General features: G+C 38.4%; 1 protein-coding gene across 9 annotated transcripts in view; it reads right to left on the minus strand.

The window, feature by feature from the left end:
- The window catches only part of IQSEC1 (IQ motif and Sec7 domain ArfGEF 1), a 298,864-nt gene extending 283,844 nt beyond the window's left edge, over positions 1 to 15,020 (minus strand). For 7 of the 9 annotated variants that reach the window (XM_060688352.2, XM_060688354.2, XM_034437789.2 and 4 more), the window contains exon 1: positions 14,109 to 14,839. In XM_060688352.2, coding sequence (XP_060544335.1) covers positions 14,109 to 14,377 — 269 coding nt within the window. In that variant the 5' untranslated portion in view covers positions 14,378 to 14,839. Of the gene's footprint in view, positions 1 to 13,161; positions 13,320 to 14,108 lie in introns of those variants that run through there. The other 2 variants (XM_034437795.2, XM_060688350.2) reach the window with 2 other exon arrangements.
- Between the last annotated feature and the right edge of the window lie 10,445 nt (positions 15,021 to 25,465).

Genomic DNA, 25,465 nt, shown 5'->3' on the forward strand with positions numbered 1-25,465 from the left:
ATGAAAGCTGGATCATCAGAAAGGTTGAGCAAAGAAAAATGGATGCCTTTGATTTGTGAAGCTGGGGAAGATTCTTGAGAATATCCTGGATTTAAAGAACAAATAACTCAATACCACATAAAACCAAAACCATCTTTAGAAACACCAATAACAAAACTAAGACTTATTTTGGACACACAATGTATAAAAAGTCATTGGAAAAAATCTTGATGCCTTGAATAATTGAATGAAATTGAAAAAGAGGCTCTTGAAAAGACGAAACAGCTTATTACTATCATTGATGATACAATCATAAGTTTGGAAGAACTCAAACAAATAATTACTGTATTGAATGTTGTTCTTTGGACTGTGATTAGTGTACTTCTTGAAGGGCTAAATAAATAAATGGTTCTTGGATTACTGGACAAAAGTGGGATTTTTTAAGAAAAAAAAAACAAAATAAGATGCTTCATAAGGAAGAAATGAGTGGAACTTTGAAGGAGATGACTTTGATTTTCCAAAGCACAAAGGACACCATGGAGAAAGGATTTAAGGAGATTACGGAAAAAATGGAAAATACTATACGAGGAATGAGGAGTAAAGTTCTAGATGCTCAGAAAAGGGAAGAGCTAACAGAAGGCATGGAGGAAAAGATAAAACCAAAGAACCAGCGAACAAAAGAAGACAAGGAGGAAGTAATAATAAAAATAATAGTGATTGATGAATTAAATCAGGGAAAAAATATTTTAAGAGGGATGAAAAGAGAATGCATAGCCAAGAAGTAGATGCAGACAGAGATAAAGATCCAAGAGAGGAATATGGGAGGCAAGTCAAAAGCATAGCAACTAAAGTACTGAAGCGGGCAAGAAATGATGGTTAGAAAAGAAAAGGTTTCTCTCTTTCTTTTTTTAATGTTTTGATTTGCTTTTCTTTTTCTCTTTCTTTCCCTTCTTTTTTAGAATGGTGGCATGATTAGAAGTTAGGTAGAAATAAGAGAAGGGGGAAACATTTGTATATACATGCCTTTATACTATGGAATAAAAGTAACAGTAAAATGGGGAAGCTAGAGATTGAATGATGGTATTAAGTATCTTTTAATAATATTGGGATTGGCATTGCAATAATATATTGAAACACTGAGCAACTAAATAATGAAAAAATATACTTCAATATAAACATGTGTATTACTATCAGAATTACATAGATTTGATGAATCGTAAAGAATATGACTTTATAGAATAATTTTGTATGTCTAAATAATATTGGGATTGGTATTAGAATTGTGTATTGAAACTTTGAATAATGAAATAATGATTATATCTTAATACAAATAGATGTAGAGTGTGAAATACGGGAGGTAAGTTGAAAATGAACCGGATTTAAAGTACCAAAGTGGGCAAGAGATGTTGGATAGAAAGAAAACATCTTTTAATAAAAGGGTGACATGATTAAAAGTTAGACTAGAGATAGAAATAAGAGAAAGGGGGGGATATTGTACACTGGAAAACTTCTGAACTTTTATATAAAACAAAAAAAATGATTTATTATCTATGGTTTTTATTAGGTAGGCTAGAAAGAAGAGGATCACAATGTAACAGGTATGAAATAAAACAACTGTAATTATAACTGCTGTAAATAAAATTGGAAGCCAGTTCTTTGTAACTTTTTTCTTTTCTATTTTTCCTTATTTTTTCTTTTTTGCACTTTACCTTTTTCTTTTCTTTTTTCCTTCTTAATTTTAGTTTTGAATTTTTACTCGTTTTTAAATTTTTCAGTAATATTATACTTTAAAAATTTAGTAAGAGAGAATTTGTCTTTCTCTGACTACACAATGTTTGCCGTAATTATATTTTTATCAGTTAAACCTGTGGTTTGCAGACCTCTGGAAGGGTGTGATGTTGTCACAGGGGATCCATGAAGGCTTGAAGAAATATTATGATTTAAATATTGAATTAAGTCTTCGGTGTTCGTGGCCCTGGTCCATCGCCACAAAAGGTATTTAAAGGGGGTCTGTAGTAAAGAAAAGGTTAAGAATCGCTATCTTCTTCATATCAATTAAGTCTCCAAAAAATAAAAACATTTTATATTTTGACTCACTGATATGTTAGGATACATAGCAGGGATGAAATCCAGCAGGTTCTGACAGGTTCTGGAGAACTGGTAGCGGAAATTTTGAGCAGTTCAGAGAACTGGTAGCGGAAATTTTGAGTAGTTCGGAGAAACGGCAAATACCACCTTTGGCTGGCCTTGAGTGGGGAGGGATTTTGCAATATCCTTCCCCCAGGAGTGGGGTGGGAATGGAGATTTTGCAGTATCCTTCCCCTGGAGTGGGGTGGGAATGGAGATTTTGCAGTATCCTTCCCCTGGAGTGAGGTGGGAATGGGGATTTTGCAGTATTCTTCCCCTGGAGTGAGGTGGAAATGGAGATTTTGTAGTATCCTTCCCCTGCCATACCTACCAAGCCACGCCCACCAAGCCACACCACACCACGCCCACCAAGCCACGCCCACAGAACCGGTAGTAAAAAAAATTGGATTTCACCACTGATACATAGGTATGGCTTCTGAAAGAAGGTGTTAAATTCTTATTCTTGGATGCAAATTTAAGAGAACATTCAGTTGTTTAAGAATGAAATATTTTGTCTATTTTACTTCATAAATTAATACTGTATGAGGGTTAATGATGTGTTTAAATGTCATGTTAAGGCATAAGGCAGGGGTGAGTTTTCCCTACCGCTTCTGTGGGTGTGGCTTAATTGGTGGGCATGGCTTGGTGGCCAGGTGACCCAGTGGGTGTGGCTTTGTGGCCAGGTGACCTGGTGGACGTGGCCAATAATAATAAATAATAAAAATAATAAAGTACACAAAACAATAAGAGGTACCAAAAACCAACTTTCACACTTTACACACAGAACACAACACAACACAACACAACTGACCCACACACTGTGTAAAAGCAGGTGCACTTCACCCAAAATGGCCCCTGCAACAGCCAGAAAAAGCTAAAAAACTAACTTTCATACTTTTTCCAAACAAAATGCCACATACAGCTTTGTGAGATTTTGTGTTTGTGTGGTTAGAGTGAAATATTATAGAAATACACCAAATCTCAGAAAGCTGCACAAGTATTTTATTATTTTATTTTATTTATATTTTTAGATAAAAGCAGCTAAATTTAAAACTTCCTTAACTTTAAATTGCTATGACTAAAAAAAAAAAAAAACTCCTAAAAAAACCCCCAATTAACCCCGTTACTTACCAAATTGAAGGCACAAGGCAGGCAGATTGAGTTGCTCACCAATTGGATTGATTGCAGGCAAGAAGATTCAGTTGCTAGCTGATGCAATTGACTGCAGGAAGGCAGGAAAAGCGAGCGAGTCCAAAAGAAGCAGCAAGCTGCCAAGTGGGCAAGTGGGGACCGGGCGATTGGGTGGGCCTGGGCAGGGAGGCCAGGGATTTTTGCTACCGGTTCTCTGAACTACCCGCCATCTCTACCTCCAAATCGGGAGCATTTCACCCCTGGCATAAGGCACAGAGATTTTCTCCCAGTGCCTGGAGACTATGGGGACCTGGATGGCCTCAGTTGAACACTAGCAAAACTGAACAGCTTTGGGGTTTTGGAACTCCTGGTTCTGGGGACCTTCCATCTTTGGTTCTGGAGGGCTTGCATTGTCATTGACAGAACTGGTATGCCATCTGGGGTTCCCCCTGCACTCATGGCTCCTGCTTTAAGGGGAGATGGTAGCCATGGCTAGGAGGGTTTTTATTCTTCAAACGTGCCCACTCCTGGATCAGGAGTGTATTTGGCTAGGAGTGGTAATAATTCTTGTTGTGTTTTTGATTGTATTGAGGAAAGATATTATTGATTGGTGTAAATCTATGTTTTGGTATCGAGTGGATGTAAGTTCTCCTTGATTGATTGATGTTGGGGGAGCTAGTTCATTTATTTATTCCATAATGACCTGATTGGATTATTGTGAATGGATTCTATATGGGATTTCCCTTGAATAGCTGGTATAGAGTACAGCGGTGGTGGTGCCTGCTTTTCTGTACATGTGACATAACTGATGCACTGGCTACCAGTATGCTTCTGACTATAGATCAAGGTGTTGATGAATCACCTTTAAAGCTTTTCATGGTGTTCCATTACTTATGGGACCATCTATCCCGTTGTTTCTAGTCATTTCATTCAGCCTGGCAGGAGGGTATATTCTGGGTCCCACTGGGAATAAGTGGCAGGGCTTATAAGTCAGCTGGCAGGGCCATTTTGGTTATGGCACCCTCTTTCTGGAATAATTTCTCTCTGGATATTGCATTTTCCTGGGCCTGTTGGCCTTCTGTCATGGCCCCAAGTGTAGGATGGACACTATTTCTTGGTTAAATATCTAATCACTTTTACTTTTTTCTGAGTGCTGTTTTATGTTTTTTGTACATTTGGTAATCCCTTTTTAATATTGTTAGCTGCCCAGAATCATGTATTTCAGATGATGGCCATATTAATCTACTAAATATATAAATAGGGTAGTTTATTTGCTTGTGACTTAGAATGTAATGCGAAGTCAGCCAATGCAGTTTGCAAACCAGGATTTATATTTTAAGATTGTTGTGTGGATCCAGGCTCTTTTGAATCACTAAATAGTTCATTAAATAAACCATGTTGTAATACATGTGGACCCAAACATAAAGTTGCAATTCAAATAAGCAACCACATGCAGATGGATATTGCAGATAATTTTTACATTAAGAACAGAAGTACATTTGCTTTAATTTATATTTACTGTGATGGCTTTCCCTTCTAATCTTGTTGTGGTATAGTTTCTTTCTTTTTTACTACTGGAAAAATCATATTGCCATGTTTTAAACTGAAGCTTCTGGTACAAGGGTAATTGTGGGCATCTCTGAGCTATTCCGATTGAAAGCTGTGTATATGTATGTGTGTGTATATATATACATATATATATGTAGGTCTTTGGTTATTCGGGTCTTCTCCCACGTAAAATTGGAAGTGTCCTGGCGACGTTTCGACGAAGTCTCATTCGTCATCTTCAGGCTGGTGTTCTCGGCTTCGTGCTTCCAGGAGCAAGAGCACGAAGCCGAGAACACCAGCCTGAAGATGACGAATGAGACTTCGTCGAAACATCGCCAAGACACTTCCAATTTTACATGGGAGAAGACCCGAATAACCAAAGACCTACATACAAACACCCGCGAAAAGCTGAGAAAACAACATACATATACATATACATATACATATACATATACATATACATATACATATACATATACATATACATATACATATATATATATATATATATATATATATATATATATATATATATATAAGTTCAGGAGTAAACAATACTATCAATCTTAATCAGCATGACCAATAATAAGAGTGATTGGAACTGCAATTTAACAGATTGGGAAAGCTATATATTATCCTCTACTATTTAAGGTGGAGTTAAGTGCATCAACACAGGATAGGTTTTGTTTTTTGGTGGGATTTTTTTTTTTTTTTGGCATATGACAATTGCTAGTTTTTTGATACATCAGAATTCAGTGCTGAATTAATGGATTAAGTAGAACCTATTTTAAAGAATAGGACTATAAATCAAATAGTACTATTCCTGACAGCAGCCATTCCAAACTACCTTGTTCTCCTAATTGAACAAGACGTTTTCATCTAAACAACTTGTGTGCAATAGCCAACTCACTATATTTAAATTTGTAATTTCAGTATTCCAACGTTTACTCTTGACATTCCCTCCTACTCTTACTTAAGATTTTATTATTTGTCTGCAATTTATTGCTATAAGCTATAAAATTCCTTTCATATTTTGCAAAATGGCAATGAAAATACAGTAAGATGGAACTAGTCATATGACCACTAAATATTAGAATATGTTTATGTTTTCATTGTATGCAGTGGCTCATTTACATAACCTACTTGATAAAAAGAGGGATCAAGAGATACTGTCAAGCCCCCTCCCTTCCAGTGACTGGAGGTTTTGAGGGACTGGATAGAGGAAAAGCAGATTGCAGCTTAATCCTGGCAAGATCAAGTTGCAACGGGTTCTAAAATCCTCACACCCAAAGATAATTCCATCTGTATCTCTGCATGGGATTTCATTTCCTCAGACCCCCACTGATATGGAATTGGGTAACTCCTATTGGATTCATAGCTCCTGCTCAAGGACCAGGTTGCAGCTCTGGCAGCTATTGCCTTTCTGTAAATCCATCTAATGTGCCACTGATAATACATACCTAGATTGAGAGGCCCTGTTCATGGCCACCCATGCCTTCATCCCCGCCTGGTTGGTTGGACTATTGCAAAGGGGCTGCCTATGAAGAGCATTCAGAAATTGCAACTAGTCATCTGAGAAAAGAGTACCAGTTCTTGACAAAACGTTTAATTAAAAAAGGAGTGAGCTTTAGGTGGTTAATACCGGAAGGAATATTGGTGAATTGGCATGAGCAAAGACACAGATTTGACTTGCTAGAGAAGGCAGAACTATTTTATTATCAATATTTGGGACTACAAGAAGAGGAGAGATTGAGAGAGGAAAGAGAGATTAGATACCAGGAAGAAACAGTGAAAGAAAAAGAAGATCAAATAAGAGAGGCAGCAAAGGAACAAGAAGAAAGAGCAATAAGAGAAGGGGCAAGGTGTTAAAGAACAAAAAGAGACAAGAATGACAAGATCAGCAAAGACTATTAATAAGTAAACTATGGAGGAAGAAATAAAAGCAATATCGATAAACATTAATGGATTAAATTCATCAATAAAAAGGAAAAGAACTTTAAATAAATTGGAAAAATTAAATGGACATAATATGTTTACAAGAAGTTCATATTAGAAAACAACATAAAAAACTTTTGGAATACCAAAAATTGGGAGAAGTATTTACTGCACTGGCATATCAAAGTAAAAGAGGTGTAGTACTATACATTAAAAATACACTAGCACCTAAATAAATATTTGCTGACAAAGAAGGGAAGATTCTTATTCTGGAAGTAACAATGAACTATAAATAGTCTTAATGGTGATATACGCCCCAAATGACAATCAAGAAGATTTTTATGGAAAATTGCACAGAAAAATAATTGAATAATTTAATTCAATTCATACTCGAATTGAAGTTGAGTATGAAAATATTTGCATGATGGACAATTTTAATGCAATAACATAAGTTGAATTGGACTATAAAACCACAAAGATAAATAAGAAACCCAGAAAAACTCTTCCAAAAGCCTTTTTTACAATGGTGGAGGAATTAAATATCCAAGATGTTTGGAGAAGATATCTGAAAGAAAAATGATACACTTTTCATTCAAATAGACATGTGTCATGGTCTAGAATAGATATGATGTGGATATCAACCGATTTATTAATAAATATACAAGATATAAACATTGAAGCAAGCACATGGGCAGATCATAATCCGATTACAATTATATGGAAGGGACAAAAAAAAGAGATCAAGCTAGACATTAAATCAAACAATATTAAATGTAAAAGTTTCAACAATTTATGGAGAAAGAATTGACTTTCTTTTTTAGAGAAAATAAAAAGGAAGATACCTCATTACAAAATGTGTGGGATACAGCAAAAGCATACATTTGAGGATTGGCAATGACTTATTTGGGAAAAAAGAATAGAAAGAAAAGACAAACTCAAAAAAAATTGGAAGAGGAGTATAAGAAATTAGAAATGGAACTACAGAAAGATACAAAAAATAAGAGGATTAAAAATCAAATGGACCTTAAAAACATGAATCTAATTGAAAAAGAGGATTTGGCACTCAAAATAAAAACTTCTAAGCAAATTTTTTTTGAAAATGCAAACAAGTCAGGAAGATGGTTGGCATACAAAATGAAAAAGGAGAGAGAAAAAAAGTTAATCAATCAACTAATGGATGAGGGAACTGTATGCTATCAAAATGAAGAAAAGAAGAAAATAGTACAGAACGAGAAACTCTGCAAACAAGAGACAATATCAGAAGAAAGGATAAAATAATACCTAGAAAAATCTGAATTACCCAAAATACCAGAAGATTATAAAAAGGCATTAGACGAAAGAATAACAATGATGGAACTAAAGAGGGGATTAAAAAATAAAAGAATGGCAAAGACCAGGCCCAGATGGATTGCCAGCAGAGCTATATAAAACATTACAAGGGACAGATTAGAGACAATATGAGAATAATTCTGAATACTTTGGAATATTATGAGGCACATCCAGAAAAATAAATGGTGTTGATGTTTCTTGATGCACAGAAGGCATTTGACAATGTAAATTGGCAATTTATGATAAAACAACTACAGACTATGGATTTTGAGGGGAGATTTATAAATATGATTAAAACAATTTATTATAAGGAATCAGCAAAAGTGATGGTAAATGGAAATATGACAGAGAAGGTTAATATTATGAAAGGCACAAGATAGGACTGTCTTCTATCGTCATTATTATTTGTGTTGACATTAGAGTATTAAATAGAAATATAAGACAAAATGAAGAGATAAAAGGTATTAAAATTAAAAAAGAAGAATATAAACTACAGGCATTTGCAGATGATTTAGTCTTTATTTTAGAGGAGCCACAAGCAGTTGGGCCAAAATTAATAGAACAAATAGAATAGGGAGAAGTGGCAGGGTTGAAAATCAATAAAGAAAAAACAAAAATATTGGTGAAAAATATCACAAAGAAACAGAAAACGGAATTAATGGAGAAATTGGATATTCAGATTGCTAAAAAAGATATGTAGGAATTCAGTTAACAGCAAGGTGTATTACGATTGAGGATAATTACTATTGAATTGTAATTGAGACAGATTTGGAGAGATGGAAGAATCTACAATTATCATTAATGGGAAGAATAGCAACAATTAAGATGAATATATTACCAAGATTGTTGTTTTTATGTCAAACAATACCGAAAAAAATAGAAAAAAATATTTTGAAAATCTTAATAAAATAATAATGAAATTTATATGGCAAGGGAAAAAAACGAGAATTAATATAAAAATGCTACAAGATGCAAGACTCAGAGGAGGGTTTGGACTACCAAATTGGGAATTAAATTATCAGGCAGCAACATTATCATGGATGAAAGAATGGATTGAATTAAGAAACACAAGGTTATTGACATTGGAGGATCATGATCTAAAACTGGGTTGGCATGCTTTTTTATGGTATGGGAAAAATAAGATACATAGTTATTTTCAAAGACATTATGTAAGAAATACTTTATTATCAATATGGGCGAAAGTTAGAGAAAAACATTATTTGAAAATACCAATATGGCTTTCAACAAGCCATAATGGAAGCATTAGTACATCCAAATATTATTAACATGGGAAATATTATTAGATATAAAGATATTTCATCAGAAAAGGGTGAAATGAAAATGAAACAAGAATTAGAAGAACAAGGGATTGATATGGAGTGGTATACACAATTGCAAATACAATTGAGATATGAAAAAGATGCAAAGTTATATGGTTTTTACTTGGAGATGACAGAATTGGATGAGATACTCACAGGAACAGATGAGAGAATGATTAAAAAATTGTATAGTTACTTTCTATTAAATTAAAAGAACAAGTAAAAGAAACAATGATAGCATGGGCAAAAAAATTTGGATAAAAACAATAGAGTTAGATAAATGGCAGCAACTATGGGAAAGAAACTATAAGTTAACAATGGCAACAGCATACAAAGAGAATTTGTATAAAATGTTTTATAGATGGCATATGTCACTGTAAAGATTGTCAAAAATGTTTAAAGATAGATCAATTAAGTGTTGGAAATGTCACCAGACACCAGGATCATATTACCATATGTGGTGGATATGTGCAGAAGCAAGAAATTATTGGGCAAAAATTTGGATTTGGTTAGAGAAAATGACTTGGCAACATATTATAAAAAATAAAAATAAATAAACTTTGCTCACCTTTTAACATCTGGCTTTTCCCCCAGGCATATGGAGGCAACCCTTTGGTTGCTTTTATTATGACTGGTTGTCATTCTATAGTCTGTATACAGTGGTGGGTTGCCCCCGGTTCGGACCGGTTCTATAGAACTGGTAGTAAAACTGGCGGGAGGCTCCGCCCACCCACTCCATCATCAAAACGTTTCTGTGCATGCGCACAGCCCCATTGTGAACTGTTAGTAAAGGTAAGTAGAACCCACCAGTCTGCATATCATCTTCATATTTATGCATTGTGTATGTTTTCACATTACATGGTTCTTTTTCAGGTTGTTTTGTTGTTGTTGTTGTATGCCACCCAGAGTATCCCTATTTGAGCTGGGTGGCCTTATAAAACCAGAAAATAAATCTAATGAGATTCAAGAAGCAAACTCCGAGATTCCGAGATTCAAATGAGCCTCTTCCAGTTGGTATTCAAAACGTTTTAAAAACATGATTATCCTCAATAGCCAGGACATTAAGTGAGACTAGTTAGGTAAAAACTGTATATTTTCTGAGGACTACACATTATTGTTGTGATAGTTACCATTAACTGTTGGGGTGTGATTATTATAGTTTTAATTAGTTATTTTATTCTTAAGAGTGCCAGTTTGGAGTAGTGATTAAGGCATCAGGCAAGAAACTGGGATGTCATGAGTTCCAGGCCTGCTTTAGGCATGAAGCCAGCTGGGTGACCTTGAGCCAGTCACTCACTCTCAGCCCTAGGATGGAAGCAAAGGCAAACATTTCCAAAATCTTGCCAAGAAAACTGCAGGGACTTGTCCAGGCAGTCGCCAGAAGTCAGGATTAACTCAAAGGTACTCTCCTCTCTCCCCCTTCTGTTAAAAAAAGCATTGCTAGCCACTCAGAATCATGGATGCTAGATGGGCAGCCATATAAATTATTTAAATGATTAAGTAAACATTTTAAAAAGTAATCATTTTAACAGGAAAACACATTACATGAACTACATATACAGGTATGCCAATTCCAAGACTAGCAATTCTGATAATACTGGATTAAAGTAGAAATGGAACTATTACAAGCACAGCAACTTACAAAACAATAGAATTTGACAATTCCACATAACTCTGATTCTATCTGATCCAAAAGAGCTTTCAATGAAACTACCGTAATCATAAAGGAGCAATCAGAGCTTGAGACAAACTGCCCAAGAATGTCAGAAAGAACATAGTCCATCATTTGTAGTTTATGATGGCATACAGAGTGCCCTAGCACTGTTTTTTTCTGTTGTGGCCCATAATACTGTCTTCATCATATCCCTAGCCCATGACTGAGTTAGGTCTTAAAACATTCTTAACTGTAGGTTAATTAGATTTTTTTTCATCCTTATTGCAACTATCTATGGTAATCTCAACTGATGGCTGGGAAATTCTGGGAATTGAAGTCCAAAAGTCTTAAAGTTGTCAAAGTTGGACACCTCTGGTCTATACTGTAATATCTATCAGAGTTTGTTATCTTATAGTAAGATACACAATTTAACATTATGGTTTTGGGGAGGATATGGTTATACTTTTTTCAGATATCCTAACAACATTGCACTACATACTAGTGAAAAGCTGCATGGATTTTTGCAGGTTGCCTTAACAGAGTCAAAGGAGAGAATGGAGCACAAGCTCTAGTTCTGAAGATTCTAATTACAAAGCCCCAGAACAGAGCCAGCATTTTTCTGGCTAAACCAACAGTATGTAATCAATATTCATATCACACAAAATAGCTCCTCTTGGCTCAACATCTCTTGTGATAATAGAAGCCTGGTAACTTTAAATGTTTGCCCTGAGCTGTTCTGACTATACCTCAGGAAGATTATAAGCACTCCATAAATACCCCAGATTAATACTGATCCCAACATCAAATCCACTTAGAGAGACTTTAAGAATACTGTGGTTCTCAAAGCTGTAACTCACTGCTTTCTTCCAAGAAAAAAACTGCTTTCTTGGAAAATCAGAAGAAACTAATGAAAACATGGCAAATAATACATATTGTGTCAGGTATTGGTAAGAATACCAATTGGTAAGAATTGGTAAAGGTATATTGATAAGAAAATGTCTAAAATATGACAGAAGGAACATCTATATATTTTATTCTCTGGCTTTATACACAATAGAAACATACATAGAATTAAGGTTTCTTTTTTAGATCAACCCTCTTATTGTGAAAGCACGACCTCTCCTTCCTAAAAGAAGTATACATTACTCTAAAGTACATTATAGGTTAAAGGAACTGTTTCCCACTCTTCTTACAGGTTCAATCATTTATTTCATCAGTTTATGTAGTGATTTAACAGGATTTAGCCCCAATATGATTTAAATCAATTTAACATTACTAGCATGCAAAAAATGTTACATGTCTTACTAAAATAAACAGTGTAGCCGACAACAAGAGAAAAATCACAAGAGGCCAGCAATACAGTGTTTGGTGGACAGGAAACAAACAAAAATACATACCTCACTTATACATATCTTTATACTGGACAGGTAACAAACATTTAAGCCCACTTCCTAGGACTTCACACTGAGTAACTACATTAACTAGTACAGGAATATAGTTCCTAATCCAATATAACATATTTTTCCTAGATGGAAGTCACCTCTGCATATAAGCAGTTGATTATATTTTTCCAAGTTCACACATTGTAAATATTATCTATATGAATTTGCAATTGCAAAACTCTGCAATACAGATGCAAATGTTGCAGTAGACAGCAACTCAGTTTTAAAACCCACATGCAGCAGAAATAAGGTAGTTTCTAATGTTGGTCAAGAGTTATGATCAGCATTTTGCCTTGTAAGACAATACTACTATTTGAATACATGTTAGTAAATCTGTCAGGTATACAATCTGAGCGAAAAATTTCTTTTTAAATGATGCAGACTAGTAATAGCATGCATCATTTTAAGAGTCATTCCACTTTTTCTATGGAAGGGAATGCCTCTTTTAACCCAGTTGTAAAAAACTTTAATACAACTACTATTGGTAACTAATTAGACATCTATCAATGAACACTTTTTGAGCAATTTAATTAAACCCATTAGCTGAACAGTTCCAAAAGAGAAATGTTTTTCTTAACTACATCACAATTATTAAGTTTAAGAAGACATACTGGTCATCTCAAAAAACTTTTACATTTATGTAGGGTTGGGGAACAAGACAGACAAACAATGTAACAAAATCCAAGAAACAAAGTACCTGAACATTTTGTGCCATGAATTCTGATTAATAAATAGGTTTTCCATATCTAGTTAAAGACATGTGCTAATTGTAATTTCAATCTTTTTTTTTTTTTTAAATCAGAGACGTTGTTCTGTTTTTGAAATAGCCTTATGGTAAGCAGTAATATCGCTAAATGCCTTTCCATCTGCAGCAAGCATTGCATTATGGAAGCTTAAAGCCATCTGAAAATAGACCCAATGATTGAGAGCAAACTGGTTCCTGACGATCAACAAGTTTAGATATGAAGGAGTCACAGTTCAGAAGGGTGGCCACCTGCCAATGTTTACTGACTCTCATTCGTTAGGGACTAACTCCACCTCCAAAGTCTGCAAACGCCACTCATTACACTGCCTTGCACTAGAAGACCAATTCTTTCTCCAGGACTAGAAGGCACAAAACAGCATCCTTCACACCCTTTCCCCAACGTCTCTTCTTTGAAGCCTTCTGGATCCCTTAGCAGTAGGCACAGTTCTGTCCACAGGCAAACTGCGTGGTTCAAAACCCTCTCCCAGAAATCATCCCTTTTGGGATCGGGGCAAGAAATTAGGAATAAATTCCTCGAAGGAGAGACAACTTCGCCAGCCAGCCGAGGGAGGTTGCCACATAACATCTCTGCTCTTTTTTATATTATTATTATTCGCCTTTGCACACTGGCCCACAAGAGAAGAGGCAAAACTAGGAAGAGCATCAATCAAAGCACGAAAGAAACCAGCGGGGAATGGAGAGGGTGAAGGAGAAAACGCGTCTTTGTCTGAGATCATCCATAACCTCATAACTACCCAGCCAAGACCCCCAAGACAGGGAGAAGCATCGGCTACCAGCCTCGTGGCTAATGCTTCGTGGTCACCTGGACTGCTTTTAAAACGTTACGTGTGCCCCCCTCCACACGTCGATTAAGACGCTCCCCGTTCCCCGTTCCTTACTTTTCATGCTGGGTGATTTCTTGCCCCTTCCCCGGCGGTGCGGACAGGGCACCCTGCTGCTGCAGAAGCAGCAGCCTGCAAGTGGCCAGGTGCCGCCGGTGCTCCTCCTGGAGCCGGGCGTTCTCGTGGTACAGCTTGGCCACTTGCTGCTCGAGTTCGTCTATCCGGAGCTTTTGCTTCTCCAGCAGCTCCTGCTGCGTCTCAATGATCTTGTTGAGTTCCTTGAGATACTCCGCCGCCTTACTCGGGTTCTCCGCCGGCGCCTCCATGGCCCGGCCAGCCCTGCTAGCCGCCACGCACCTTCAGCGGTCCAAGGCGGTCTTGGCCACAGCTCCGGGGAAGGGAGGGAGGGAGGCAGCAGCAACGCCTGGGAACTCAGCTCGACCGCTGGTGTCGAAAGTCGGCGACCCCAGCGCCAGTCCAGCTGTCCCCACACACACACTGTTGGAAGTCCGCTTCTCGGCTAAGGAGCGCCGACCGAGCAGTTCCTACTCGGAGCCGCCATTGCCCGCGGGGCCCTCTTGACTGCTTTTGACCCAGCCGGCCGGGCGTGTTGCTTCCTTCACCGAGAACGTCCCGCGAGTCTAGCGCGCAGGTTTCTTTCCCGCCAGCCTTTTCCTTCTCTTCAGCGAGCCCTGGGAAAAGTCTGCCCCGGCCAGCTCCGCAACCAGTTCCCTCACCTCAACCGCCTCTCGCGCTTGACTCCTCCCGCTTCCTTTCTTGTTTCTTTCTTTTTCTCCCCTCTCGTGCTCACGCAGGCGCTTTTGCCCCCCCTCTCTCTTTCTCCTCCCCCCGCAGCTTCTGTTACTGGTCTCGTTTAAACCGCAACAGCCCCTGGATTCCGCACGTCGACAACGGGCAAGGACCGGCGCAGAGTTTGCAAAGTGTCCGCGCCGTACTGGATGGCGCGCCGCTTCCCGGCTTCGGCGGGGGCGAGGGTGGGGGGGCGGAAGAGAAGAGTTGGTGCTGAGCAGCTGCGTAGCCGCTTGATTTAAGCCGCTGGGGTTGGTTGCTGTCACCGCGGCGTCCTCTTGGTCGCTGCTAGCCGGACGGTCAAAGCAGCCCCAGCATTTCGCTCCAACCCGGTCTCCGACACGAACATAAATCCCTTCCCCGCCGGGAAACCGAGGCGGAGGAAGAACGGCGCGTGACGGCAGCTGCAGGACCGCTGCGAAGGCGGGAGACCGGCCAGGGAGTGACCAGCACGTGGAAGCAAGCGAGCAGCAGCAGCCGTCCCCCTCCCCCCGCCGTCCCCTCAGCCCGGCTCCCCTTTTTGGATGGGGAGCACCGCTGAACGACGCCGGCATAAAGGTGGGAATATCGGCTGCCGAAAAAGGACGCCCTCTTCCTCCTCCTCCTCCTCCTTTTTCTCCCACCCCAGTTGCGAAGAAGGAAATAGCGAGGGACGCTGGAGAGCCGGGACGCTCCGCCAGGTGAGGGAGACGGTAAGAGCGCCCGCTGGGGCGAAAAACCGAAGTCCTTGCGGCTTTTTTTTTTTTTTTAATAGGTGAGTTGCGCCTCCTTTTGCTTGCAGTCTCCAGCGGTCGTCTGTCCCACAACAAATCCGTCCGGCGGCTGAAATTCAGACCCTCAGTTGCCTTCTCCGTATCAACGGCGTTGGTGGCAAGCTCGCAGTTACCTCCCTTTCAGCTCTCCGAAATGCTTAAAACACTCCCCCCCCCCACTCCACACAAACACACAACGCCGCTGAATTTACTCCGGGGGATTTCAATTCAGAGAATATTGCATTTCTAGGGGAAAAGAGGAAGGAGGAACTGGAAGGCGGAAAGTAAAGCCCGGCTGGCACTGCCCCAGTCTCTCTCACGGCCCTTTCCCCCACTTGGGAAAAGAGGGCAGACGGGGCTCTTCCGAAGAGAAAGGAGCAGGAGGCCAGTCCTTGCCAAGAGCCGGAGCTGTTTGCAAACATCGCCAGCCGGGCGCTCCAAGCGGCAGCTTTCTAGCCATATGCCCGCGGCCACGCTTCCTCCTTTGGCTGGCGACTGCGAGCGCTTTGAAGAGGCAGCCGGTCTCTTCTCGGGCAACAGAAGAGCCAGCGGTGTCCTCCCTCCGCTCCAGGGGGGGCTTCCACTCGAGTTGGGGGCGTGGAACCTATTGGAAGGGATCCGGGGCGGCTGACCAAAGAGACGATCAAAAGAAGGTGCCTAGAGAAATAAGGAAACCTGTAAGTTGGGGAAATGATGGGCGGGAAGGGGAAACGGGATTTTCTCCATCACTTCCCAATCGCGTTTCTCTATTTTCCTTCCCTCTGCTGTTCTGAAATGCGCCTTGATGCGCAATGGACTGCAGTAGCGTTTGCTGCTTTGGCTAGCTGTACCGGTAGTCCTTGACTTACAACAGTTCATTTAATGACCATAAAATGACTTTCGACCGTTTTTCACAGTTACAACCTTTGCAGCATCTCCATAGTTATGTGATCAAAATTCAGATGCTTGGCAACTGGTTCACACTTATGACCATTGAAGCATCCTGAGAATGTGTGATCCCCTTTTGCGTCCTTCCGACAAGCAAAGTCAATGGGGAAGCCAGCTTCACGTAACAACCAGGTTACTAACTTATCAACTGCAGTGATTCACTTAACAACCGTGGCAAGAAAGGTCGTAAAATGGGGCAAAAGTCACTTAACAAATGTCTCCCCTAACAACAGAAATTTTGAGCTCCATTGTAGCTGCAAGTCGAGGACTACCTGTACTGGCCCCTGGTTTGCAAAAAGTCGGTTGCTGTGAAACCAATCTAGGCTGAGGTTTCTTCTAATGCTTGATCTAAAAGGCACCATTGAGGTAAGAAGGTTATTCAGAAAAGGAAGAAACTTGAGGCTTTCTGAATAAAGAAGGTAATAATGGTAAAGGTTTTCCTCTTCCCTTTTCTGCAACATCTAAGGTACTGAGAGTAGAGTAGACCCAACTAATAACAGAACTGCTCTGAAACAAAAGCATTCAGTGTATCTGTGGTTAATGACTCTTCAAATTAGCTTTCCCAAGCCAAGAAAACTACAGGACTTGTTGGAGAATCGGACAACGATTGAACAGAGGGAAAAAATACTAATACACCAGAGAGGTGTATCATTTAAAAAGTACTGTAAAAATTAGGAACTTGATCATCTAATTTTAACATTGTTGCTATTATTGTTTCCAAAAAAACAGGAATAAATCTTAGACGTCATCTTACTAAAAACAAATATTATAACTGAGGTATCCTGATAAATCTATGTATCCAGCTTAACAGCTAACCAAATAAGTCTAAAATATTAAAATGATACCACTATTTGGGCAACACAGAGTATTTGATTCTTCACCAGACAATATGAAAAAGGAGGAACGGAGTATTTAGCAAATATGAAAACTCTGCTGTCTGCATTTATTTATAATCTTAATAATGGGATATGGGGCGACTTTATAGATAGAATCTCTTGTCTTCCAATTGCACACAGGACTTTGAAATGAAAGAAAGTGCAAACAATGACCCATGCTAGTCAAAGTACCTAATTTGAATGTTAACCTTCTACATTTCTATTTTAAGGCTATGAATAAACGCAGACACAGTGGATATTGTTCAGTGTTCCTCAACCTTCCGCTTCCTTTACTGTCCAGCCTGATTAGGAGTTCTGGGAAAGGTCTGTAGAGATTCTCAGTCATCCAGGTCACGGTTGTCCCAAAGGTGCTTTTTCAGGAGGCAGCTGGACTTTCTTGTTTTTTTCTTCAAACATCTTCAAAAGAAAAAAACAAAGTCCAGCTTTGAAGAAGCACCAGTGGGACAGTTCTGGAGAACCTAAGAGTATTTTGGGACATTTTCTTTTGCTTAATGTACTATAGAGTTTGAAACTTATTATATATTTGTATGTGAATGGCTAGTTTGTAGCTCAGGTGTACCATACAAATCTGGCCAATATCTTAGAAAGAAACCTACAATCCTTTGCTACTAAATTTCATACTTCTGCCGAAAGACCCTTTTTGTCCTTGAGATCCAAAGCAAACCAACACACATATGCTGTCTTTTGCATGTATCCTTTAAAAAAATAAATATACAGGAGATGCTTCTTTCTTAATTAAATCAGCTTTAGAGGAAATCCAGAAGAGATTATTCTCACTTAAAGAAGCTCTAACCCACTTTATTGGATTCTTAGTGATAGCTGATAACCAGGTCCTTGTTCCAGGTGCCCAAAAACCTCATCTGATTGGTTGGAACCCTCTTCCTTATCCAGGCTCTTCTCAGAACTTCCAGAATAATTTTTTTAAAATAAGTTTTCTCCAGTGTTTTTACTCATTAGAAAGATGTCTTCTAGGAATGTTATGAGGTGATGCACAAATTTTAAATCTCTAAGAATATATAGTGATTGAACCATTTTTTAAAAAAAAAACTTTTACAGGTATTCCTCATTTTCAAGTAACTTGTTTGCATTTATGGCAGTGAATGTTTGCATTTATGGCAGTGATGAAAAAGCAACTTTATGACCAATCCTCACATTTCTGACTATCACGGGTCTGTAAAGCAAAAAAAAAAAAAGCTAAAGTTGTGGCTAAAGTTGTGGTTTCACTTAGCATCTGCTTCGCTGAATGACCAAGTAGGGGGTCCCAATTGTCAGTTTCAGAACAATCAAAGGGCATTTTCTGTCATGCATCTTATTCTATGATGGCTTTGAAGAAGTAAAGTTTTTATATATCTTTTATACTTTCCAACAAGGTTTGATCAGTCTATCAAAGTTTAGATAGTTACATTTTCGGCTTTTTCTTGCACCACCTGATATTTTTCAAGTTGAGTCCCATTGCTTTACCCAGTTTAAATGGAATAATTTTTTGCTTTGATAATTATAGCTTATACAGTATCTGCTTCAAAATCTACATTCTAGTACTTTTTTCAAAAGGTATAATTTGAAAGCTTCCTTAAGAAAACCTTTCTGCTTCCGTGTCCTCCTCTAGAAGGATCTCATGTATACTTATCTTTCATTTACACCTGTTTATATAAATTCTATAATACTATAGTATTTCTGTATATCATGGTTTTGCACCATAACAATATACTAGCATTAACATACTGATTCATGTTTAATTAATCATGTTATATATCTTAATGTCTGCGCAATGGCTCAGCAGTTAAAGGCACTGAGCTTGTCAGTTGGAAAGCTGACAGCCTGGGTTTGAGACCCGAGTTCTGAGTGATGGGGTGAGCTCCTGTCCTTGCCCCAGCTCCTGCCTACCAGCAGTTTGAAAGTATGCAGATGCAAGTACATAAATAGGTACCACTTTGGTGGGAGGATAACAGCATCCTCCCACCAAAGGATGGGTGTATAGTCATGCTGGCCACATGATCACGAAATGTCTTCTGACAATGCTGCTCCCTCAGCTAAGAAACGGAGATGAGCACCATGCCATAGAGTCAGACACGACTGGACAGGGGAAGCCTTTTACCTTTTTCTTTATATATGTTAAATTCCAACATTAAATAGATCTTTAGGAGTTTTCTTTTGTAGATTTTGTGATATAAGTGTGATGTTTGATTAATTCTGGTTTATAAATATATCATTTTGCATTAGTGTAATAAAATGGTTTGGAAGGTTTTATGCCTAATAAAATATATATTTTATTATCCAAGTACAGACATTTTTCTTTTGCTATCACAAAAATTCTTTCTTAAAAATTACAAATTCTGCAAAGCAGAGAGGGAAAGACTATTGTGAATATCGGCTTGAAGATTCGCTAAGAATACTCATTACTTTGCTGGATGCCCCTGTGCCCTGTCTGAAGTGCTTAGAGAGAGAAATCACAATTTTTCCCAGGAGCTTTAAACAGTCTTCTCACTTTGTTGCACCAGAGGAATTAAAAAAAGCTTACCAACCAGGAAGGAGAGAAAGCATATTCATGGCATCCATACCACATTCAAGTTTTGTACAGCCAAAACCAATTGCAAGTTCTTTTTTAATAGAGTGACAGCGAATAGCATCAAAGAAAGCATGAAAGAATGCTTGGCCTGCCAACAACACCACAGACTCATATACACGCACACAAACTAAAAATATGTTACCCATTGTGTTTATTGGAAGACATGAACTGAGAGAACTAAGAATTCTCCTGCACAACTTTTTGATTCTTTGAAGGAATATTACATACTTTGGAACCAAAATAGTTTTCAGTTCGATCACGCCAGATCACGCCAAACATCCATCTAGCTCAGGGATGGGCAACTGTGGCCCTTTTAAACCTGTGGACTTCAACTCCCAGAATTCCTGAGCCAGCTTGGCTATATCAGGAATTCTGGGAGTTGAAGTCCACAGGTTGTAAAAGGGCCACGGTTGCCCACCCCTGATCTAGCTTACAATGTCTCAGCCCTACTAGGTAGAGCAAATCATGAAACCAACTAAAGGCTAAAGGTATTTTTTTATTAAGATTGGTTATAATAACAGAACCTTGAAAGTTTGATTTGTACTATATCTCCTCCTCCTTTTTAGTGAATTAGGAAGTTTATGAACATTATCCGGCCATTCTGGACTTTAAAAAAAATGCTTCAGCCCCCTTTCTCCAGGCAACAGGTTTTGCACATCTCCATCAAAATTATCTTTTAATTTCTAAAGATGATGCTAGGCTTTCATAATCAAAGACTGGAAGTTTTTCTCATTATTTGTGAAAACATACACATTGCCCCCAAACCAAAATGCCATATTTTAATTTCATGGAATATTTTTTCTTAGCAAGCAGATACTGTATTGATCTGGATTGACCCCAATCTTTAGTGATATAGTTGTGTCTTTCGTTTTTGTTTTTCTAAAAAAACATAGGATAGTGGCTGGCATGAGTTAACTAAACATGTGAAGAGTTCCTTTGAAACCATTGTCAACTATTTCCTAAGGATGCCCAATAATTCCATTAAAAAAATCTTTAGTTCTAATTTGATGGTATGGGGAAAAAAGGCATTGCTGCCATATTTTTTAAAATGTCATATTCTGTAATGTTTATCATTTAGAACTTCCATGGTACAAACAATATGTTCCTTTTTTGGCTTACAGGAAATACAATTTCATCTGCTTGATTATACCTGTCGCTCTTTTTTATACTTTTAGTATGATAAATTAACTAAAAGTTGTAGAAGATTTTCTATAAATTATATGGCTGGAATTGTAGATCCAAAGTTATAGATGGCTGCACTATAGTCTTACAATATATTCAATGTTACATTTTATTCCATAGGTGCATCAAAGTTCTACTTGGAACATTCCCAGTGGCAGAAATGAGACAGATTATTTTCTTTCCTACTTTCTGCTCTTGTAGCTTCCGGCAAGAGTTCCCAGAAGAGTTGAACAGGTTTCCAGCAGAGGAATGGAGGGAGATATGGGGAAAAAAATGAACACAAATTGATTGCCATTGAAAATGCTATTAGGTTAGAAGGTGGATCCAATCCATAATGTCATGCTTATTGTTTTATTTTCAGCACTTCTCTAAACTTAGCTTCATACAACACACTAGGAGATAATATGGTTTCTTGATATAACCTACTATTATGTGAACTAGGGCATTCTAATTTATAAATCATGGCTTTTAGCTTAGTGTGGAATGTGCAATCTATAACACACAAGTGGTTATATCTGGTTAAACAACCAGCAGTCAAGCACAGCATATAGCACAGCCTAATAGTTTGTAATATTAAGTTTATTTTTACAAATATCAATTTATTGCAGAGTTTAAAGAAAAAATAAGTAGATAGAAGATAGGGTCCACATTTTAGCCTATAAAACTATTCCAAACAAAAGAGGACTTCATCAAGAATTGATATAGGAGGTATTTTTCCAGAAGAAAATTACAGGAGGACTTCACTCACTGACAACGAGAGCAAGAGAATAAGAAGATATCTCACAATGTTAGAGCTCAAAACTGCCCTAGAGGCTAGAGCCAAATAAATATGCTGAAAAAGGACAATGCTGGTGTATGGAATAGCAGAGGCAATACAATTCCTATTTATAGGAGACAAAGAAAGTGAAAAATTATGGCTCTTACTGCTACCATCAGAATGAAAAGAAGGAAATATGGGTCATGTTTTCCAAAAGACAACTGCAGATCTTTCAAAGGCCATTTGTAAAAGGCTCTTGTCTATGCTCCCTATCATAGATGAGGACACTAAACTTGCTGGACCCAGGAGGAGGTATCCTTTTGCCTGATGTGGACCATTAAGATTTTGAGTTCTTGTATTAGCTGAGACTAGAGAGCTGATTGTGTTATCTACAAGTCCTGATGGCTCACAAGACCCTGGTCCTCAGATAACCTGATGTAAGATACTTTGGTTGAAACTAGGTTCTAAAGAATAGTTAGGATTGGTTGCACTATCTTCTAGTACATTGTCTTCTCTGCTGTTCATTCATTTCTGCTTGAGCTCTGGATTCCATTGCTAGGTTGACAATAGAGTGTCTGAGACTATTGGTGCTCAGAGAATTCAATTTGCTGCCTGGCAGAATTAAGTCCAGGTAGCAAATTTCTAGCTTCCATGACAACCATGGACCTACATCAAGTCATCAGTGGCATAATGCATACCAGTGTTATACATTAGATTTAGTGCCCATCACAGACAATTAATGGACTGAATGGAATTTTAGATGGAATTTGCAGTCTTTCCCAAGAATCTGATGGGTGGCATGGTTGAGAACTTGATCGTTGCCTGGAAAGAGTGGGTAAGTGGAGCTGCAGATCACCTCAGCCCTGTGTTGCTTTTCCCTGCTTGCTGTTCATGAGAAGATCTTGCTTTACTGAAGAGCTCTAGAAGAATTGCTAAAAAAAAAAAGAGAGAGGGAGAAGAAGATGCTTGGAGCTTTGCTGGAGGAACACTCAAAACACACCTGAATAAAAGAGGGTAAGAGCCCTCTCCTAGGCTTACTTTATGGCAAAAAGAGCAGTGAAAGGTCAGCATTTCTCCATTCTTATTATAACCCTAATAGACATCCAGCAGCTGTTTTTAGGGTGGCCATGTTTCTTACAGCTGGAAGAAACTTTGGACCATTTACAGGACAACTTTGAGGAATATTCAATATTTTGGCAGATCAGTCACTCTGATCTGTGCTGAGTTGGATGTTAACTGGCAGGTTAAGTCTGATTGAGTTACAAGAAACACAGTCTGATTTGGGATGAATTGGAAGTAGTGATTATCAACAAAGTAGAGTTTCTGCTGTTAGTTCAGCCCTACATGCTGGATCCAGCCCCTTCCTAGCTTATTAAGACAGGCTGACAGGCAGTCAAGAAGTGGTGATGGTTTTTTGGGGGTGAGGGTGGTATGCCTGAAGAAGCTGTTATTGGCCAAACAAGTTTAGACACTATTTTCCTGTCTCCAATCCTCCCTTTTCAGGGACAGCTATTGAGGAGATAGTCAGGCTGCAATTATACAGGTTTTTGGGAAAGCATATAATCTAGAGCCATTTTAGTTAGGTTTCAGTATGGAGACAACTTTGTCAATACTTGTTGATGACCTTGGATGGGCTAGTACATCCATCTTTGCATTCCTTGTCTCAACCATAATATACTTCTGCACCAGTTTCCAGGGACTGGAAACTGAGGACATCTTTTCCTTCCTTCATAATCAGTTCCTGCCAGTGTTGGATGTGGGAGATAACTCCCTAGCCCACTTGTTTTCAGGATGCCCAGGCCTCAGTGCTTTCTCCCTTCTTATTCATCAACTACATGAAATTACTAGGTAAGGTCATTTGCCAGTTTAGGATCTGATAGCACCAGTATGCTGTTGATATTCAGTTATATATTTTAACTCGGACTGACCACAGACAAGCTGAGCAAAGTTGTTGAGGTTCTGTGCCAATGTCTGAATGTGGGGAAAATATCTATGGCTCAGTGTTGCCAAGACCAAATGACTGGTGGCTGTGGGACTCTGTAGGTGCAGGATTTTAGTAATAGCAATAACACTTAGAATTATAGAACTTTATAGCACTCTTTTAAGTGGTTTTACAGAGTCAGCTATTACCCCCAACAATCTGAGTTCTCATTTTACTGACCTCGGAAACATGGAAGGCTGAGTCAACCTTCAGTCTGAATTGAACTCCTGGCAGTGAGCAGAGTTTGTCTGCAATACTGTGTTCTAACCACTGAGCTCAGTGGCTTTTGATTTTCCATCTTTGCCTTAAAATCGCCTTAACAATTTGGCTATTTCCCGAGGCTTTGGAGAAGCATGGATAGATCACCATGTTTGAGATTTCTGGATTGATGTATTGCACCCTTGCAAGTATCTTGTAATTCTTTGGGGAGTTAATTTTGATTAAATTTCTATTTTCTCATTGTTTTTCTTTATTTTTTGAGTTTCCCAGTGTTAGGGTTCAGCATGGTCAAAATAAAAAAAAAAAAAAGAAAAACATTACATACTTTTAAAAAAATTGGCTATGCCGTAGCCATGATTAGAGTTTCTAATTACTCCAACAAAAGAAACTGCTAATCATGGCCCTTTTAACAAATTGCTAACCCTATCATGCTCACAGCTTTCTGCTTTGAAAGGTGGAAGAAAGAACACGAGTATTATCATTCATTGCCCATGATTTCATCCTAACATACATGGAAGATAAAAAAGACAAAGTGGAAGTAGTAGGAAAATTATTATACAGTATAATACTAGAATCTTTGATGTCATGGGAAAATATCCAAAGTGGATGGAAATTACTTAAATAAATACTATAAACACAGTTTCAAACAGTTCCAATGAAGTGGAAGGGGGATTGGAAAAAGCAACAATAGGAGAGGCTCGTGGTTGCTCAAAAGATTTTGTAAAATTTTTAAAATCAGAAAGGATACCATAAGAGGTGAAAAGGAGAACAGGTCACAATGCAAAATGTATGCAGGTAGCCTAGATTTGTAGAAATGTTACCAAAAAAAAAGCTAACACTCAAATATGGCCAATTCTAAGGTTATTGGAAGATGTTAAGAAGAAAACGGGGTTTTAAAATATTTTCTTCAAAACAAAAGGAAGATGCAAGAATCTGGGTACCAGCTGCTCAGTGAAAGATCATAGAATTCCAAGTGATCACAAGCTGAATATGAGTCAGCAGTGTGACAGGGCTGATAAAGTGGCAAATTTACGCTGCACCAATATAAAGATATTTTCTAATTCATGACAAGTAATGCCATTCCACTACATTTTGCATCAGTCAGAAAAATACTGTGATCTGTTCTGGATGTCAGAATGACTCAGAAAAATTCAAACAAGTGCAAGTGCAAAAAAGAGCAACGGAGATGGATTCAAAAGACTAGAAAATAAGTATGACAAAGAAAGATTGAGACACTAGAATATGTGCAGCCTTGGGAAAATATGATTGTGGGGAGAATATCATAGTGCTTTTCAAATATGCAAAGGCGTAATTTACAGAAGAT

This window comes from Pantherophis guttatus, chromosome 2 (assembly GCF_059756535.1).
Source record: "Pantherophis guttatus breed Tessera chromosome 2, ASM5975653v1, whole genome shotgun sequence".
Classification (NCBI taxonomy): Eukaryota; Metazoa; Chordata; class Lepidosauria; order Squamata; family Colubridae; genus Pantherophis; species Pantherophis guttatus.